We start from the raw sequence: 14,944 nt of genomic DNA, 5'->3' as shown, positions 1-14,944 counted from the left end.
AGGCCGTTGGTTTTTGTCCCAATTGTGAGTTGTCAAAGCCACCTTCAGCCAGTATCTATCGTTTTCTCCCTTTAATGGCCTCGCATGATGTCCAACTCCTGAGTGTGTACCGTCCTCCTTGCGCTGTGTCGCCCTCCCTCTTTTCTCCTTATGATGCGCTGCGTCTCCCGCATTCTCCGCTGTGTTCGCGATCTCGCGTCACTTTGACCTTCAGCAGTAGTAGCAGCGGCAGCGTGACCGATAGAAGAAGAAACGAAAGCAATAAATGAAACTGCTACATCTCCTGTTCACGTTCTGACTGCCAACGCCCTGGAGAATCAACCACCTGAAAGAATGGCCGATAGCGCCGGCCCCAGCCAGCAGGTGCTGGTCGACTCCGCCCTAGAACAGTCGCTCATCCCCGTTCAGCGCTCTCTCTCAACCTTCGAACGAGTCGTTACAACTCATGCCCCTATCCTCGAATCTCTGCTACTTCAACTCTCGACAGATTCCATCTTGAAGCTCTACCACACTTCCCGCTACCTTCGATCCTTTCTTAGATCCTATCCCACAGCATGGAAGTACTTGTCATTTCGTCTGTTCTTCCCTTCGGGCACCCCGTCGCCCCTCCGGGTTGTCATCCCAGGGGCCCTAGAGCCAGTAGTACCGCGACAGTCTCGACCCTATGCTCTTGATCAGTTGTTGATGAATGTGGTGGTTCCGTTCAGCCCGTGTCTGAGGAGTTTAGAGTTGGATAATACGGCGGTCTCCGGGCAGATTCTCATATCGACTGTTTTGTATTCACGACGAGAGACTCTGGAGCATCTCTCCGTCCGTGGTTGCAAAAATGTCTCCCTTAAATACCATGTCATTCCATATCTGACGATGTTCGGGCTTCAGTACGATGTCGATATGGAAAAGAGCATCGGTAGCTCTTCATCTACCAAACGCCTTGCGCTGAAAAGCCTATATACTTATCGGTGCCGTCATCACCGAAGAAGACCGTACCTATCCTCTTCTTTAACTCGGAAGGACTCGGACTCGGAGCCGACCCACGAATTAGTCAATCTCTGCCATAAGCTAGGGATCTGGACTGATACCGCGTGGTGCTCCACTCCCGCGGGGAGATGCTATAGGAGGAGAGGCTACGTCTCCATGAGAGTGCCACAAGGGTCTGCGGAGGTATGGGTGGTTTTTGATCGGCTATGGCGGTCAAAGAATTGGATCGGCCCAATAGACCAAAGCAGCTATCCACCCAAACGAGATGGGAAGCTGTGGGAACACGAGGAGACTGGGTGTTATGGAGAAGCCCTTGGGACCGGGGAAGGAAGGAACCTTGGCGAAGGTAAAATGACACCGGCCCATTCACGTTGGAGCCATAAGCAATTTGTTGAAAATATTCGTTGTGACAACTGCTACGAGGAGATCCCGGAGAGATGTGAACAATGTAGTGTCCTGATGCACTGTGTTGGGTGCCGTAAGACGCTCTGTGCAAGCTGCGCGTTTGATCGGCCCTACGTTCGCCCTCGGCGCCCCTCATCGCTATTAGGGGAGTCCAAGCAACCTTTCTGGTGGGCACCGGGTGCTACTACTTCTCCCTGCCTCATGCTGGACCCCCCTCCAAATACTTCTGAAAGCGATACGTTGAACCACAATAGTTCAGCTCCTCATCCTGTGCTGAAGTTTCACTGGTGTTGTACAGAACCAATCTTCTCCGGTGGGGGCGGTATCAGCATTGGAACTCCCAACCGAGATGTAGACCAGGTACGAGCGGCACCTCTTCCCCGTGGACAAGGCTGGGAAGACCTAGAGTACTCGGCACAGGAGTGGAGCAAGACATTCCCCAAGTATGCCTATGGTGATCCACGAAAACCAGACTACACGCTCGAGACAGGACATATCGCTATGATGAAATGGTTACTTGGACCGCCAGACCGAGAGCCAACGGCTTGTCCTCGGAATCTATGCCAGGAATGTTACGATACGCCCCAGTGGAAGGTACACTGCAAGAGCTGCTCAAAGCCGCTGTGCATTGAACATGACCTCCGTGGTCTTCGCTTGCGTATTTGTGGATACCGCGATCTTACTCTAGAAAAGATGGCTATCCAAAATCGGCCCGGGTCAAGCACTCAGCAAACAACTAATACTTACGTTCCATCGCATGTTCCATACATGAGCTCCTCAACCGAATTTGCATTGCCATATAGGACTCATCGGGCCGTCGATTCCACTGCAAGCAGCTTTACCGAAGACAACCCCGCAGATGGCGTTCCAGATGTTGGTAGTCACTCTTTGCAAAGCGCGGATGATCCGCCAGGGCCCGTCCCTCTCGTGCACCGCCGCCTCAGGAGCGTCTCCATTTCGAACTCGAACCGGTCCCGGTCTTCATCACGTTCCTCCGTCGACTGCGAATCACAGTCAGATGCGGCCAGGTGGCAAGGCTGCCAGTCGTTCTTCTGCCCGCAGTATCGAGCCGTCGGCGATCAGCGACAGCGGTGTGGCAGTGTCCTTCGTGAATGCTCCAGCTGCTCAGTACATGTATGCTCGGACTGCGTTGAAGCCAATCCTCCCTGCAACTGCTCCTACTGCGAGGTGAACTATCTGTGCCCAAATTGTCTCAAGCTTCGAGAGCGGGATGGGACCTGCCGTCGGCTGGAAGAGGAAAAAGCCCAGAGAGAGCAGAGGTGGAAGGAAGATATGCAGATGCTTGAAGGGATTCTAGAAACTAAAGTAGCCAACGAAGTTGCAGAATTTGCGGGTCAGTTCTTCAACTCCGTCGAGTCTGGCATATCTGTTGAGCAAGTGGAGGACGTTCACCAGAATATTCAACCCTCGCATCATGTTCGCATCTTCGATGGCTCACCCTGGTTGGGACCTATCTCGGAGGAGATCCTGGCCGATATTATAGAGTAAAGGCGGTGCCTACTGCGTGAGGCTATACATATTCTTTCTCATGTTGTGTTCCCTGTCAATACCAAAAGTCTTTAGTATCCTTCATTACCTGTTGCAAGGGCGGCTGAGCAGTTTGTCACTTTTTTTTTTCTTTTCTTTTCTTTTCTTCTTTGCTTGTGGCGCTTCCACTCTCGTTTCCTCCCCAGCTCAAGCGGATGGTACGCAGGATGTCCCAACTACCGGGGCCTTGGAGAAGATCTACCGAGTGAAGCTCCTCGTGCTAATTCATTTACAAGCGTGCTATTTCACCTTTATATTCACGGGCATAAACGATAGCGCTTTCTTTTTACTCTTCATTTTGCTGTTTTTGTTTTGAAAGTTTTGCGTGCGACAGATAGCATATCAGACCAACTATGAATACCCCACGAAGATCGGGATGCTTGTTACCATGACAAGTAAACCCAGTCGATATACATGACACCATAGCATCGAGTCCTAAGCAATGATCATAGTACTAGAGGCATATCACAGCGCATTGACTGGAGCTTAAGGAGTATATGTTGAATAGGATTCCAACACCTGGAGGAGCTGAGGTTATATTTATATGCCCCAAAGAGGCTAGTCAGCTCCAACAGCGGAACGGCCCCGCCAACGGAGAGAAACAACCAGCCTTGACAACCACCACCACTTTTTTCTTTCTTTGTCTTTTAACTTCTCTTCTAAGCTTTCACTATCTAGTCACGAGAAAGCTCGCCCATTTAGGTCCTTTGTTGGACATCCTCATGTAGGCATTTCCAACTTTACACCCGTTCTGCTCACAACCCACTCGACCTCCATTACCCCACCATCCCACTCCGCAAGTTAATAAATACTAACAAACACTAGCTTCATCCATCGTACCGTAACAAGCCAAAAGCCGCGCATAAAATCCCAACCTCAAGCATGTCCTCCGCCGATCCCGAACACAACCCAAATATCAGCGAAGTCGCCGACCGCGACCGCGAGGAGAAAGAGCGCAAGGCGAAGGAAGACGCCGAGCAAGCACAGCTCCCATACCAATGGACACAGACAATCAAGGACGTTGACGTGACGATCCCCGTTCCGGGAAACCTCCGAGGAAAAGATCTAGATGTGGTTTTGACCAAGAATAAGATCAAGGTGGCGGTTAAGGGGCAGGAGCCTATCATCGAGGTAAACCGCGTTCTCCCTTTCTGGGTCGCCGAATACAGTCAGGGCGGGGATGGCTAAGTGGGTTTTTATTTTTATTTTTTTTTTCTAGGGAGAGTTTCCTCACCCCGTTCTACTCGACGAGTGCTCGTGGACACTGGAGACGACGTCGCAGCCGCCTGGGAAGGAGGTGGCGGTTCATCTGGACAAGGTTAATAAGGTCGAGTGGTGGGCACATGTGGTGACTTCTGCGCCTAAGATCGATGTCAGTAAAATCACGCCTGAGTCGTCAAAGCTGGGTGACCTCGATGGGGAAACTAGGGCGATGGTCGAGAAGATGATGTACGATCAGCGACAGAAGGAAACCGGGGGCCTGACTAGCGATGAACAGAAGAAGAGAGATCTCCTGAAGAAGTTCCAGGCTGAACATCCGGGTATGTGTTGACGTGGTCTTGACTTGCGTGGGGTTCTACGTGATATACTGACATTCTCGTACAGAAATGGACTTCTCCAATGCGCAGATCGGCTAGTTGAGTGGTCGCTTTTCAGCTGTGTATGAAGTGATGAGCGTTAGTTGGAACTTTAAAAAGGGCATGGGTATGTATCTATACTGTTGCCATTAGCATAGCAATGATTTGGATTCATTTAATGTGCGTAATCAATATAATCAAGATGTTAGCTCTTGTAGACCCGAATACGAAAACTACTTAATTAGGACTAGCTCATATTGATCCTTTGACAATCATGTACTGTATTTGGTGTCTTTGGTATGGATGTACACTAGACTACTTATCTTATGGGAAAAGAGATATATATTTGACCAGTCTGCTATGTAGGAAATTTGACTACTGCAAAGAAAAAAAAACCATCAATAACAACCTACATGGTATATAAGCGTTCGAACACTTATTCCCCGGCTTTTCGTTCTCAGCGCAATGCATTTCTTCCGCTGTCCATTCACCCTCGAGGTTGCCGGGCAAGTAAGTATACAAAAGGTGCTGAGTGGCAGAAGAAGCTGATGTGCATTACGCATAAAGACGACTTTTTGCAGTGGTGTTCATTTCCTCTTTTTGAAGATCATGCATCTTCTCTCCAACCCACCAGCATCTTTCGTTGATGGATGGCCTCCGTCCCATCTACTCTAGCAGTAGTAGTGCTACACATCAAAAACATTCATTGACCGTGACAGTAATAAATGTCATACATACAACAGTGAGCATATGCAGCTATTTTGTTGCGTTTCTCAGTCCACCAGTTGACTTTCGGCCAAGGCGGTGTGGCTGAGTATGCTCCATACAATGGATGGGGCTGAGTCCTCGTATACTGTCTTCCTATCCTGCCCAAAGCTGATCATGTCGTTCCGGCCGGATTGAAAAAGAAGGAAGCACGAGTCCTCAAAGCTCAACTTGTCTTCACTCTCATACATATCGTGTCTTACAGCTGGCGAAGGGACATCGGATACAACGATCGATCTTGACTACTGCAGACCAGTCCCCGCACGTCGGTTGGAAAAGCCAGTCCCACAGCACCCACCCTGCAATGTCCTCGGGCACGTTACAGGGCCAGAAGAGTCTATTTCGTGTGGCCTTGTACCAACCATCGGGAGCAACAGGCTCCGAAGAAGCCAGGAAGGCTTACCATGCCCGTCGATCACATCGCAAGTCGCGTGCTGGATGTGTGAAATGTAAGCAACGAAGGGTCAAGGTATCCGCCCCCGCAAATATATACTCTTTGTATTCTGAGGGATATAGGGCTGAATTATCCTAGTGTGATGAAACTAAACCCCACTGCTTGCGCTGCCAAAAGCATGGAGTTGACTGTAGTTATGACGCCGGTCAAGCCAACGCTGCGCGTAGTAAGAGCGTAGTCTCCTACTTCATCGACAAAGTCCCAAGCCTGACAGAGCAAGAGTCAGCGGCACTTTCGATGTCGCTGATTGCTGTCTCGGCCAAGATAGACGAGCTGTTGCAAATCAAGTCGCAAAGCGGCCGTCTATCGGACCGTGTTCGGGCGTTGCATCATTTCCACGAAGCTACAACGCCTTCTATCAGCTCCGAGCGCTCTCAGAACGTAATGAGAGGCAAAATGATCCGTTTAGCGTTCGACGTCAGGACTCCTCCTATCCCATTATGTTATCAACACAGACGAACTAACCGGACTCAGTCACCATTCCTCATGCACAGCATCATCGGTGCAGCGACATCGCATCTCCGCCGTATCTACCCAGAAGACCCTTCATACACAATGGTCGAGGCATACCACTGGCAAAGGGCCATAAAACAATACTCCGAGGAGATATCCACCTCCGTGGGCCCTCACAACATGGACCCCCTCTACTCCGCCTGTCTCCTAATGACCATCCACTCCTTTGGCCTGGAAGAATACAACCCGCGTAGCTCCTTCGTCTTCTCCGACGACCCGGACGCCCTAAACTGGCTCATGCTGCAAAGCGGCCTGCGCCACCTCCTCGAGCTAACAGTTCCCTGGCTAACCCAAAGCATATGGTGGGGCGTCTTCAAACAATCCCGCGAAGGGAACCCCCTGTACGACGACCACCGTCCGGGCCGAGTAGGCCTGCACCCGGGCCTCGCCGACATATGCGGTATAGACGATACGACGACCGAGGAGACAAATCCCTACCACTGGCCGCTGCGAATGCTGACCCCGTTACTTTCGCTGGAGCGAAACTCGAAGACGTTTACCCAGTACACGAATTTCATGGGTAGGTTGCTGCCGGATTTCTACGAACAGCTGCTGAAGAAGGATCCGCCGGCCTTGATCATCCTTAGCTGGTGGTTGTCTCTTGTACTCGCTGTGGATGTGTGGTGGATGGAAACTAGGGCTAAGTCCGAATGCGTGGCGATCTGCATGTACCTTGAGGAGAGTAGGGATCCGCGCATTCTCAGACTGTTGGAGTTTCCGGCGGAGACTTGTGGGTATTTGCTGAAGCATGTGCAAGAGCAGATAGCTTGCCAATATGATTTGGTGGTGTTGTAGTCGAGTTGTGTTGTTGGGTTTAATGGCAGCTGTTTTGGCCGTTTTCCGTGGGCAGAGAGGTATAGTTTGTCTACTCATACAAGGTAGGGTGGCCTATTTCAAAACGACGTGAACAGGTAGGTATATGGATTATTATGTACGTCCCCAAAAGCACATTATATAACGCGGATCAAATCAAATATTAATAGTACCCACAACGCCAATTACCCGTATCCATGCAGCAAATAGCAAGTCTTCTCGGGCCCAATCATTACTCGTAGCAAATATGCAGCGTCCAAAAAGTAGTGCCGAAAAAAGAATAATAATAATAGAAAAGGTAGGTAGAAGGAAGAGGTAGGGTAAGTGGTGGTGGTGGAGGAGGTATGACAAGCGATAAACTAATTAATCCATGCACTCATTAAAGTCCGTAAAAGAAGAAACCGTTCAAGACAATTATTGAGTCTCCCAGGAGAACCTCCTCGGTCTCCCAGACCCATTCTGCTCATCAAAGCTCCTCCGGGCCAACACATTCCGGACCAAATTGTCTGGCCGGTGAAACACAGGCCGCGGCTGCGCAATGTGCATCATAGCCACCTGCTGCGGCGGCAGCGGATACCCCGACGATGAGACCGACATCGATCTCGACGGCACTGGAGAGACACCGCGTGACGAATACGGTGGGGGTGGAGTGTCCCTCGTAGCCGTCGAGGTGTTCCCATAACTACTGGGAAAAGAAATAGCAGAGGAGACATCTGAGGATAAATCCTCGGGATGTTCATTGCTGTTGGAGGCCGACTCAAATGCGAGGCGGTCTTTCTCATCTTGGAAATACGTCGAGCCGTCGTTGTCGTAGCCGCAGGATGAGATTGGGGGATACCGCATGTGAGCTTCTAGGGTTTTCTCCTGGATGCTCACTGGTCGCGGCGTGTATCTTGGTAATGGTATGACGGGGGTGTAGCTGTCTTCTGCATCTATGTCTGGGGGATTATTGTATGTGGTGGTGCCATTGTCTCTATTTTGAGGTGTTTGCTGACGAGACTGTGCCGTCGGTTGACATAATGGCGGGGAACTGCGGCTCACACAACCGCATAAGATGTTAAGAATAGACATGATGACTTGGAAGATATGTCGGGAACTGGCTTCAGATTCAAGAGTATAAAGGATAACGCTCAATGACTCGAACAAGTAGAAAGAAGCCAGGTGATATGTCTCTTATGACTAATGTAGGAGGAGTATACGATGTATCGATGGTCAATGCGGTATCACAAGAGCGGAGTAAAGATTGATGGAGCTCAGTGCATGACCACTGTCTAGCATGACGGGTTTCACCTGCAGAATATTCCCGAGGGGTGACAAGCCAGTTTATACACTGGCGGGGGAGGAATAGACTGACAAGGACACAGTATGCAAGACGGAGAGGAAGTGAGGAGGAGCCAAAGTGACATGGAGGATAATCAAATGGAAATGGATTGGGTGGCTGAATGCCTGAGGCAGAAGGAGCTCAGGCTCATTGCCGATCTCCTCAGGCATCCACATTTTTGATTGGCTGCATCGGAGATAGTGTTTTCGGGGATCCACTGATAGGGACTGGTCCTGGTGCCTGAGGCATGGTGTTTTTTTATTTTTTTTTCCCCACCAAATCTCTTTCCTTGCTTTTCTCCGCAACAAGATTTCTTTTTCCCTCCACTTGCTGCGGTCTATGTTTGATACCCTCGTTTAGCCACAAGGACATTCTTTTTGAGACAGAGATAAAATGGCTCCCTCTCACTCCCATGATGACATTATAGAATTCACCCAACAAATTCAACCACCCACAATTGCCCCGCACCGTTCGCACGACCCCTCCAACAATCTTAAACGCAGTGATCCTTTTCAATTCGGCTCCCGCTACCTAGAGGAAGGTGACGATGTCTTCGAGTTTAATGCCTGGGACCACGTCGAGCCGGACGACGAATTCCTGGCCTTCGCAGAGGTCCAATACGCCAAGCAGCGCGAAGCCCCGGCATCAGATTTTGACAAGATGCGATTCAACGCAGACCCCGCCAAGTGGTGGAACCTATTCTACAAGAACAACACGGCGAACTTCTTCAAGGACCGCAAATGGCTGCGCCAGGAGTTCCCCATCTTAGAAGAGGTCACACGCGCTGGTGCAGGAAAGAAGGTCGTTCTGGAAGTGGGCGCAGGCGCCGGAAACACGGCGTTCCCCTTGATCAACAACAGCGAGAACGAAGAACTCATGGTCCATGCGTGTGACTTCTCGAAAAACGCCGTCAAGGTCATGCGGGAGAGCCCGCATTATAATCCGAAACACATTACCGCCGACGTATGGGATGTCTCCGCCGAACCCGACGAGAATAACGACTCTCTTCCTCCCAGGTTGACGGAGGGGTCGGTGGACGTGGTAGTTTTGATTTTCATTTTCTCTGCTCTTAACCCCAACCAATGGGATAGGGCTCTTCGCAATATATACAGGGTCCTGAAGCCTGGTGGTACGGTCTTATTCCGTGATTACGGGCGGGGAGACTTGGCTCAGGTTCGATTCAAGAAGGGTCGTTATTTGGATGAGAATTTCTACGTCCGTGGAGACGGTACTCGTGTCTTCTTCTTTGATAGAGATGAACTGGAAGAAATGTGGGGTCGGTGGACCCCCGAGAAGGGTCTCCCAGAGAAATCATCGGAAGGCGAAGAGCCTGCTGCTGATAAAAAAGATGGTGTTTTCGAGATCCACAACTTGGCCATTGACCGACGGTTAGTGGTCAACCGTCAGCGCAAACTAAAGATGTACCGCTGTTGGATTCAGGGCCACTTCACTAAAACCGTGAAGGCTGCTACCGAGAATGGAGACAAGATTGAGTCGTGATCGGTGTTGCTGCAATTAAATGTACAGCTTACTACAATGCAGCCAAATATCTACCTCGGTTTTTGCTGACGCTACTGGGCGAAACGACACAATTCAACTCTGCAGAGTTCCAGCTTCAAAGCGCCTATCAACTTGCACGACGTGTTGGGAGAAGATATTGGATGACTCTACAGACGCGATTCTGCCCTATTATCTTTTTGAGTCAACGACCCTAGGGCCTGGCGCCATAGAAGAAATGTTTACGGTCAGCATTATTTGCCGTTGCAATCGGCTCGTCTTGCTAGAAAATCTCCGGTCATAGAATAGATCCACGATGTTATGATGATATGTGCATGTACCTATAGGATTAGGATATGAGCCAGATAAACTTGCTTGAATCTGACAAGGTTTAGACTGCATACATGTAATGATACACTGATAGGTCATAGTCATCCATGTGCGGCTATCTAGTGTCTTGATATCTCTAGATGATGGCAATGCAAGATGACCATTCATGACAGTCATAACTATGGCAACCATAGCATTTACAAAAGCCAGGATGACCGCGATGACAATTATGACCATGATGACAGCACACTTGAGTGACGTGGCATAATGAAAATGGATCATCAAGAATGAGGCAGGATGATGACCGTAAGGACAATTAACAACAACCCACAAGGATGGCCATCCATTAAAAAAGCCCCGCAAAAGAATCATAAATATAGTAGAAGCCATTCATTGCTCTCATTAGATTTTATAGTGCTTAATAAAGCGTCATAGCAGGTCAAGTCATCACCCGATGCACGGTCATCGCCATGCATAGATTAATTAGGGCTACTCGAAAAAAAAAACCCCCCCACGACCTCACATCACAACGTCAGCCACCCAACCAATAAAGAACTCACCTCCATAAACCCAACTAAAACTCCTTCCCTATAGCTCTAATCCTCGGACCCCAAAACCAAAGCACCAAGGGAATCGGCACCCCAAGCCCCAAATAAAGAAACCCAAGCAAGCTATTCCCCCACCCAAACCCCAACCGCGCATACATATCCGGCGCAAAGATCGGAAAAGCAAACGCCAGAATATTGGACAACATGCGCGTCGCCGCACTAGCAGACGCCGCATGCGTGAACTCATCAAGCAAATACGCCAACATGCCCTGACCGACCATAAAGCAGCCAGCGGTGAAGATCGCCGCGCCAACATCGACCATCACCCAGGAGATACCATGTTCGGCCGACCAGCCGTACCAGAAGAGACCGATGGGGATAAGCAGGACGCTGGGGATCATATAGGGGATGCGGAACTCGGGGGAAATGATGGTGTTGGGGCGGTCACGCATTCGGCGCCAGATGTAATCCATTAAGTGGCCGCCGCCTTGGGCGCCAATTGTAGTGCCGATGGCGATGGCTATGTAGTTTAGGCTGCCGATTGTTTCGGACTCGTGGTAGCGGTCGATCCAGAGGCTGGCGTAGGTGGAGAGCATGAGGACGTAGATGCCGAAGTCAAAGCCGTAGAGGATGGAGAGGAGCTGGATGATGGGGCGCGTTGCAAGGAGGCGGAGGGGACGGTAGATGTTTTTTCGGAGCTGGGTGAATAGGTCTAGGTAGAATTGTTGGGTACAGGGACTGCTTCTTCGGTAGAGATTGGGATTCTGTGCTTGTGCTTTTCGGCGGAGGAGAGCCGGCGTGTATGATTCCCTGAGGATGACGACGCCTAGTACGGTGACGAGAGCCTCGAATGATGATAATATCCAGAAGAGCCAGTGCCAGTGGATATTTTGTGAGGCTAGGCCGCCCATTATTGGTCCTAGAGCTGGCCCCAGGTAGGGTATGAGGGTGGCCAGTGCAAGGGATTTCCCACGGTCTTTGGCATGGAACATATCACCCATGATAGGTGCTGTCAACTGTAGCTTGTCAGCTAAATCTAGTTTCATTGTATGTCAAGTCATAGTCAGCAGCCACTCACCGTGACACCGGCACTCGCTCCACAGCCTGCAAGGAACCTCCCAGTCATCATTAGTCCGGGGGAGTTGCCAACCGGACAGAGCGAGTTCCAAAGAATGTACCAAATATTTGAAGCCAGCCAGACTGGCTTCCGGCCATATATCTCAGAAAAGGCAGCGACAAGAAAGGGCCCAAAGGCTAATCCAAGTAGAAAGATCGAGAAGCATATTTGCGTTACGGAGATGCTTAATCCCAAGTCCTCTGCGATCTGGTTCAAGGCCGCCGCCATCATACTGGTCGACATAAGGGTGGCCAGTTGGCCTAAGGACACCACAATAGCAATGCAGACTTTGCGAGTAAGCGACCAGTTGTATGGATTATTGGGGTCCTCAGGGCTGTCCCACGTAGCCTAGCCGAAGTAGAGACAGAAGTTAGCATATTTCGCTTGTAATGACAGATCATAGAGCACGGGCATAATTACTCCATGTGATTCTCTTAGAGCATTGAGCTTAGCTTGGGCGTCATCGTCGACTATAGCCGCATATTTTTGGTCTCGGCCAGCCTCCACAGCAGTCCCTTCAGGCAGCTCTTTAGGTTTAACCACCATACTCTCGAGGATCAACTGCGAGTATACTGCTAGAAATGTAGTCTATAGCCTGAGCGGAATGGATATGGACGCCAAAAGTGCTAGTGCCGTTTTTCAATTGCTCCTTTCAATTACCCCATTGTCCCGGGATCTTCCAGTGCTCAGAGGACTGACTTGAAATGTTTCTGAAAGGAGAAGTAAGGGAGGGATTGTCGGACATGCCGGATGTTGCATTCCAGAGACTTACGTCGTGACCGAAAACGGCAAGTCAGTCGGAATGTAACCTTTTGAGTTAACTTATCAGATCCTTCTGGGAACCCTGGATAACTCATAGCACTCTTCGGACTTGATAGCATTGATGTATTGAATAACACCCCACTGCCGGTCTGTTTTGAATCGATCATTAATCGAGTTAGACAGGTTTCTGAATGTGTACACTGTCAGGGACTCCGGGGTTCCGTGCCCCGCAACCTTGCTACATACAGAAGGCAGTATATTAGTCTGAGGGGACTTTTGTGTCAGTTGCCGTAGTATGACATTTAAATAAGGAGTACGATAGGCGTAGGGCGCGGCGAACAGGAAGGTTGCAGGATCATCCCGGCATCACACCTTATCTAGGTCCACTCATAGAATGCCATTAGAGATGGGCTAGGCTAGCCATAGGCTGAAAGGTGTTACTGGCTGATTGATAAACGAAAGGTTTCCACCTAGCCCTAGGCAGCGAAGCTGAAACATCTTTCCGTGTAATGCAGCCCTAACTTGCCAGCTGTCAGACATATACCTGGATATGGAAGGATGCCCTCTCTAGTGCTTACGGACTACAGGTTCCTGTGGTCTGCTAATGCCCTTATGTCTCTGGTACTTATATTTGACAAGTTAATGCGCACTTCATATAGCTTCTTCTCTCGGTCAGGTAATATATTTATTAACGTGAAGTGAAGTAATTCGCTAAACCACCTAATGTAACCTGTTTTCCCCGTGTGCAACGCAACACAAACTCCGTAATAAACCCCGAGTGAACAAGTCTAAAGAGTCGGCTTTCTCCCAATCATAAGATGCATCGGAGTAAAGAGACCGAGTCTACCTCCTTCGACGAGATTATCGGCGCCCCCCGCGAGCTCGGTGGCTGTTTCTGCTGTTCCAGACGGGGCCAGCCGCAGGGTCTCCAGCGTCCACAGCAGGTAGCCCATCGCCCCTCGGCCGAGTTTTGTCATACGCAGAACAGTAAGCATATCCCAGAGGCTTCTCGCGTGTCGTAACTCTCCTGCAATAGGATAGTACCATGGAATGGGGTCCGGCCGGGCAGCTAGGTCTTCCTCGTGTTCAAGAATAAAGCCAGCCGCCTGGATAGCTTCGATTGCCTCGGCAGCAGTACGCATGTTGACAATTCCATTGCCGCGTTCAATTCCCAATCGGATCGCACGGTGCTTGGGATTCGACTCGTCGAACTTATCTGTCATGACCCATTCATATACTCCGAAGCGCCCGCCGGGTTTGAGGACGCGAAAGATCTGCTCGTATACTTTTTGAAGGCTCGGGGCGTGGACTGTGGCTTCGAGGACATACACTACATCAAAGGTATCTTCTGGGAAGTCCAGATGCTGGATATGTAGTCAGCGAGGACGAACAATCCATGACAGCTATGGGGTACAGCTCTGAGATGCCTACCATGAAATCACCCTTGAAGAAAGAGACCTGCTCCTCCAGACCGGCCTTCTGTGTATGCCGCGCCGCACGCGCAATCTGATATCCATTATTGTTGATTCCAACCACTTGACACCCGGTAAACCGAGCAATTTCTCTCGCTGGCCCCCCGACACCGCAGCCAACATCTAACACCTCCATTTCCTTCCTAATACCTAGTTTATAAGCTAAGTAATGCTCATGGCGCGCTAGAGCCTGGAGGAAGGGCTCGCCGATGGTAAACCGACAGAAGTGGAATGACTGGGCCCACGCCTCTTCGTAAAAGTCCGTTGCGAGATCGTAGTAACTGTTTAGGCCAACCAGTTAGCAACCAACGGGATATCATGGGCTGCGAACACCGCAGTAGGAAAGACGAGACAATTACTCACTTGTTGACCACTTCCATGTACTCGGTTGTTCTCTCCTTTCTGGCTTCATCGGTGGTTCCGTCGATGCCTTTTTCGGTCCTCCACCGGCGCACATATTCATTTGTGACCTCGCGATGGGCCGCGTTGTTCTTTTTCAGCATGGCGAAGAAGGCATTTCTCTCTTCTGAGGACTTGCCGTGCATGGCCTTAGTTAAGGCAAGGTCAGGGTCTTCTTTCAAGGCGACAGTCATTGTGCTATGCCCGTAGTCGATGTCTTGTGGAAGGATGGGAATCTAACGGAGCGAATGTCTCGAGACTACGGGAAGGATGAGTGAGAATGCAGAAGTGCGAGAGGAGAGCTTGAATGATGAAGTGGTGTGAGCAATTCCAAAGCAAGGTAGTAAAGGATCTTTATAGCAGCAGAAGCTCACATTCTCTACTGCACAAGCATACCTTCGCTCGCAGTCATCATCTATACGCATCTATACGCTCAATACGATAA

The 14,944-nt window shown here is 50.1% G+C and overlaps 8 protein-coding genes across 8 annotated transcripts; 5 read left to right on the top strand and 3 right to left on the bottom strand.

Moving 5' to 3' along the window:
* The first annotated feature begins 37 nt into the window (after window positions 1-37).
* Window positions 38-3,055, top strand: BDW43DRAFT_238219 (uncharacterized protein). Its single transcript, XM_032039632.1, has one exon. It carries the CDS (start codon window positions 334-336, stop codon window positions 2,890-2,892), a length of 2,559 nt encoding a protein of 852 aa, XP_031894612.1. The 5' UTR covers window positions 38-333; the 3' UTR covers window positions 2,893-3,055.
* Window positions 3,056-3,538: 483 nt separating this feature from the next.
* Window positions 3,539-4,696, top strand: BDW43DRAFT_293408 (NudC domain-containing protein). The gene is made up of 4 exons (XM_032043825.1): window positions 3,539-3,655; window positions 3,757-4,062; window positions 4,151-4,472; window positions 4,537-4,696. The coding sequence occupies exons 2-4, from the start codon at window positions 3,814-3,816 to the stop codon at window positions 4,566-4,568; spliced, it is 603 nt and encodes a 200-aa protein (XP_031894611.1). The 5' UTR covers window positions 3,539-3,655; window positions 3,757-3,813; the 3' UTR covers window positions 4,569-4,696.
* A 156-nt stretch (window positions 4,697-4,852) lies between these two features.
* Window positions 4,853-5,235, top strand: BDW43DRAFT_238190 (uncharacterized protein). Its single transcript, XM_032039629.1, has one exon. It carries the CDS (start codon window positions 4,922-4,924, stop codon window positions 5,153-5,155), a length of 234 nt encoding a protein of 77 aa, XP_031894610.1. The 5' UTR covers window positions 4,853-4,921; the 3' UTR covers window positions 5,156-5,235.
* Window position 5,236: 1 nt separating this feature from the next.
* BDW43DRAFT_238201 (Zn(II)2Cys6 transcription factor domain-containing protein) lies at window positions 5,237-7,251 on the top strand. Its single transcript, XM_032039631.1, has 3 exons — window positions 5,237-5,742; window positions 5,806-6,144; window positions 6,202-7,251. Exons 1-3 carry the CDS (start codon window positions 5,578-5,580, stop codon window positions 7,033-7,035), a joined length of 1,338 nt encoding a protein of 445 aa, XP_031894609.1. The 5' UTR covers window positions 5,237-5,577; the 3' UTR covers window positions 7,036-7,251.
* On the bottom strand, window positions 7,252-8,471 carry BDW43DRAFT_238193 (uncharacterized protein). Its single transcript, XM_032039630.1, has one exon. It carries the CDS (start codon window positions 8,122-8,124, stop codon window positions 7,468-7,470), a length of 657 nt encoding a protein of 218 aa, XP_031894608.1. The 5' UTR covers window positions 8,125-8,471; the 3' UTR covers window positions 7,252-7,467.
* Window positions 8,472-8,657: 186 nt separating this feature from the next.
* On the top strand, window positions 8,658-10,363 carry BDW43DRAFT_293404 (tRNA(Thr) (cytosine(32)-N(3))-methyltransferase). The gene has a single exon (XM_032043824.1). It carries the CDS (start codon window positions 8,768-8,770, stop codon window positions 9,872-9,874), a length of 1,107 nt encoding a protein of 368 aa, XP_031894607.1. The 5' UTR covers window positions 8,658-8,767; the 3' UTR covers window positions 9,875-10,363.
* Window positions 10,364-10,775: 412 nt separating this feature from the next.
* On the bottom strand, window positions 10,776-12,412 carry BDW43DRAFT_304411 (major facilitator superfamily domain-containing protein; the record flags this gene model as incomplete). The annotated part of the gene is made up of 3 exons (XM_032045594.1): window positions 10,776-11,765; window positions 11,828-12,214; window positions 12,287-12,412. The coding sequence occupies 3 exons, from the start codon at window positions 12,410-12,412 to the stop codon at window positions 10,776-10,778; spliced, it is 1,503 nt and encodes a 500-aa protein (XP_031894606.1).
* A 1,004-nt stretch (window positions 12,413-13,416) lies between these two features.
* Window positions 13,417-14,693, bottom strand: BDW43DRAFT_323531 (sterol methyltransferase; the record flags this gene model as incomplete). The annotated part of the gene is made up of 3 exons (XM_032049763.1): window positions 13,417-13,992; window positions 14,060-14,381; window positions 14,464-14,693. The coding sequence occupies 3 exons, from the start codon at window positions 14,691-14,693 to the stop codon at window positions 13,417-13,419; spliced, it is 1,128 nt and encodes a 375-aa protein (XP_031894605.1).
* Between the last annotated feature and the right edge of the window lie 251 nt (window positions 14,694-14,944).

Source organism: Aspergillus alliaceus (assembly GCF_009176365.1).
Source record: "Aspergillus alliaceus strain CBS 536.65 unplaced genomic scaffold BDW43scaffold_77, whole genome shotgun sequence".
NCBI classification, from domain to species: Eukaryota; Fungi; Ascomycota; class Eurotiomycetes; order Eurotiales; family Aspergillaceae; genus Aspergillus; species Aspergillus alliaceus.
Note: the sequence above shows the minus strand (reverse complement) of the source record. Positions and strands in the feature narration are given on the sequence as shown.

Excerpts from the sequence above, each read along its gene's own strand:
- BDW43DRAFT_238193 (XM_032039630.1), bottom strand. The coding sequence starts at position 8,124 with ATGTCTATTCTTAACATCTTATGCGGTTGTGTGAGCCGCAGTTCCCCG.
- BDW43DRAFT_293408 (XM_032043825.1), top strand. The coding sequence starts at position 3,814 with ATGTCCTCCGCCGATCCCGAACACAACCCAAATATCAGCGAAGTCGCC. Across the intron at positions 4,063-4,150 it reads GGCAGGAGCCTATCATCGAG|GGAGAGTTTCCTCACCCCGT; the intron begins GTAAACCGCGTT and ends TTTTTTTTCTAG. Across the intron at positions 4,473-4,536 it reads GTTCCAGGCTGAACATCCGG|AAATGGACTTCTCCAATGCG; the intron begins GTATGTGTTGAC and ends ATTCTCGTACAG.
- BDW43DRAFT_293404 (XM_032043824.1), top strand. The coding sequence starts at position 8,768 with ATGGCTCCCTCTCACTCCCATGATGACATTATAGAATTCACCCAACAA.
- BDW43DRAFT_238219 (XM_032039632.1), top strand. The coding sequence starts at position 334 with ATGGCCGATAGCGCCGGCCCCAGCCAGCAGGTGCTGGTCGACTCCGCC.
- BDW43DRAFT_238201 (XM_032039631.1), top strand. The coding sequence starts at position 5,578 with ATGTCCTCGGGCACGTTACAGGGCCAGAAGAGTCTATTTCGTGTGGCC. Across the intron at positions 5,743-5,805 it reads GTAAGCAACGAAGGGTCAAG|TGTGATGAAACTAAACCCCA; the intron begins GTATCCGCCCCC and ends GAATTATCCTAG. Across the intron at positions 6,145-6,201 it reads TGATCCGTTTAGCGTTCGAC|TCACCATTCCTCATGCACAG; the intron begins GTCAGGACTCCT and ends AACCGGACTCAG.
- BDW43DRAFT_238190 (XM_032039629.1), top strand. The coding sequence starts at position 4,922 with ATGGTATATAAGCGTTCGAACACTTATTCCCCGGCTTTTCGTTCTCAG.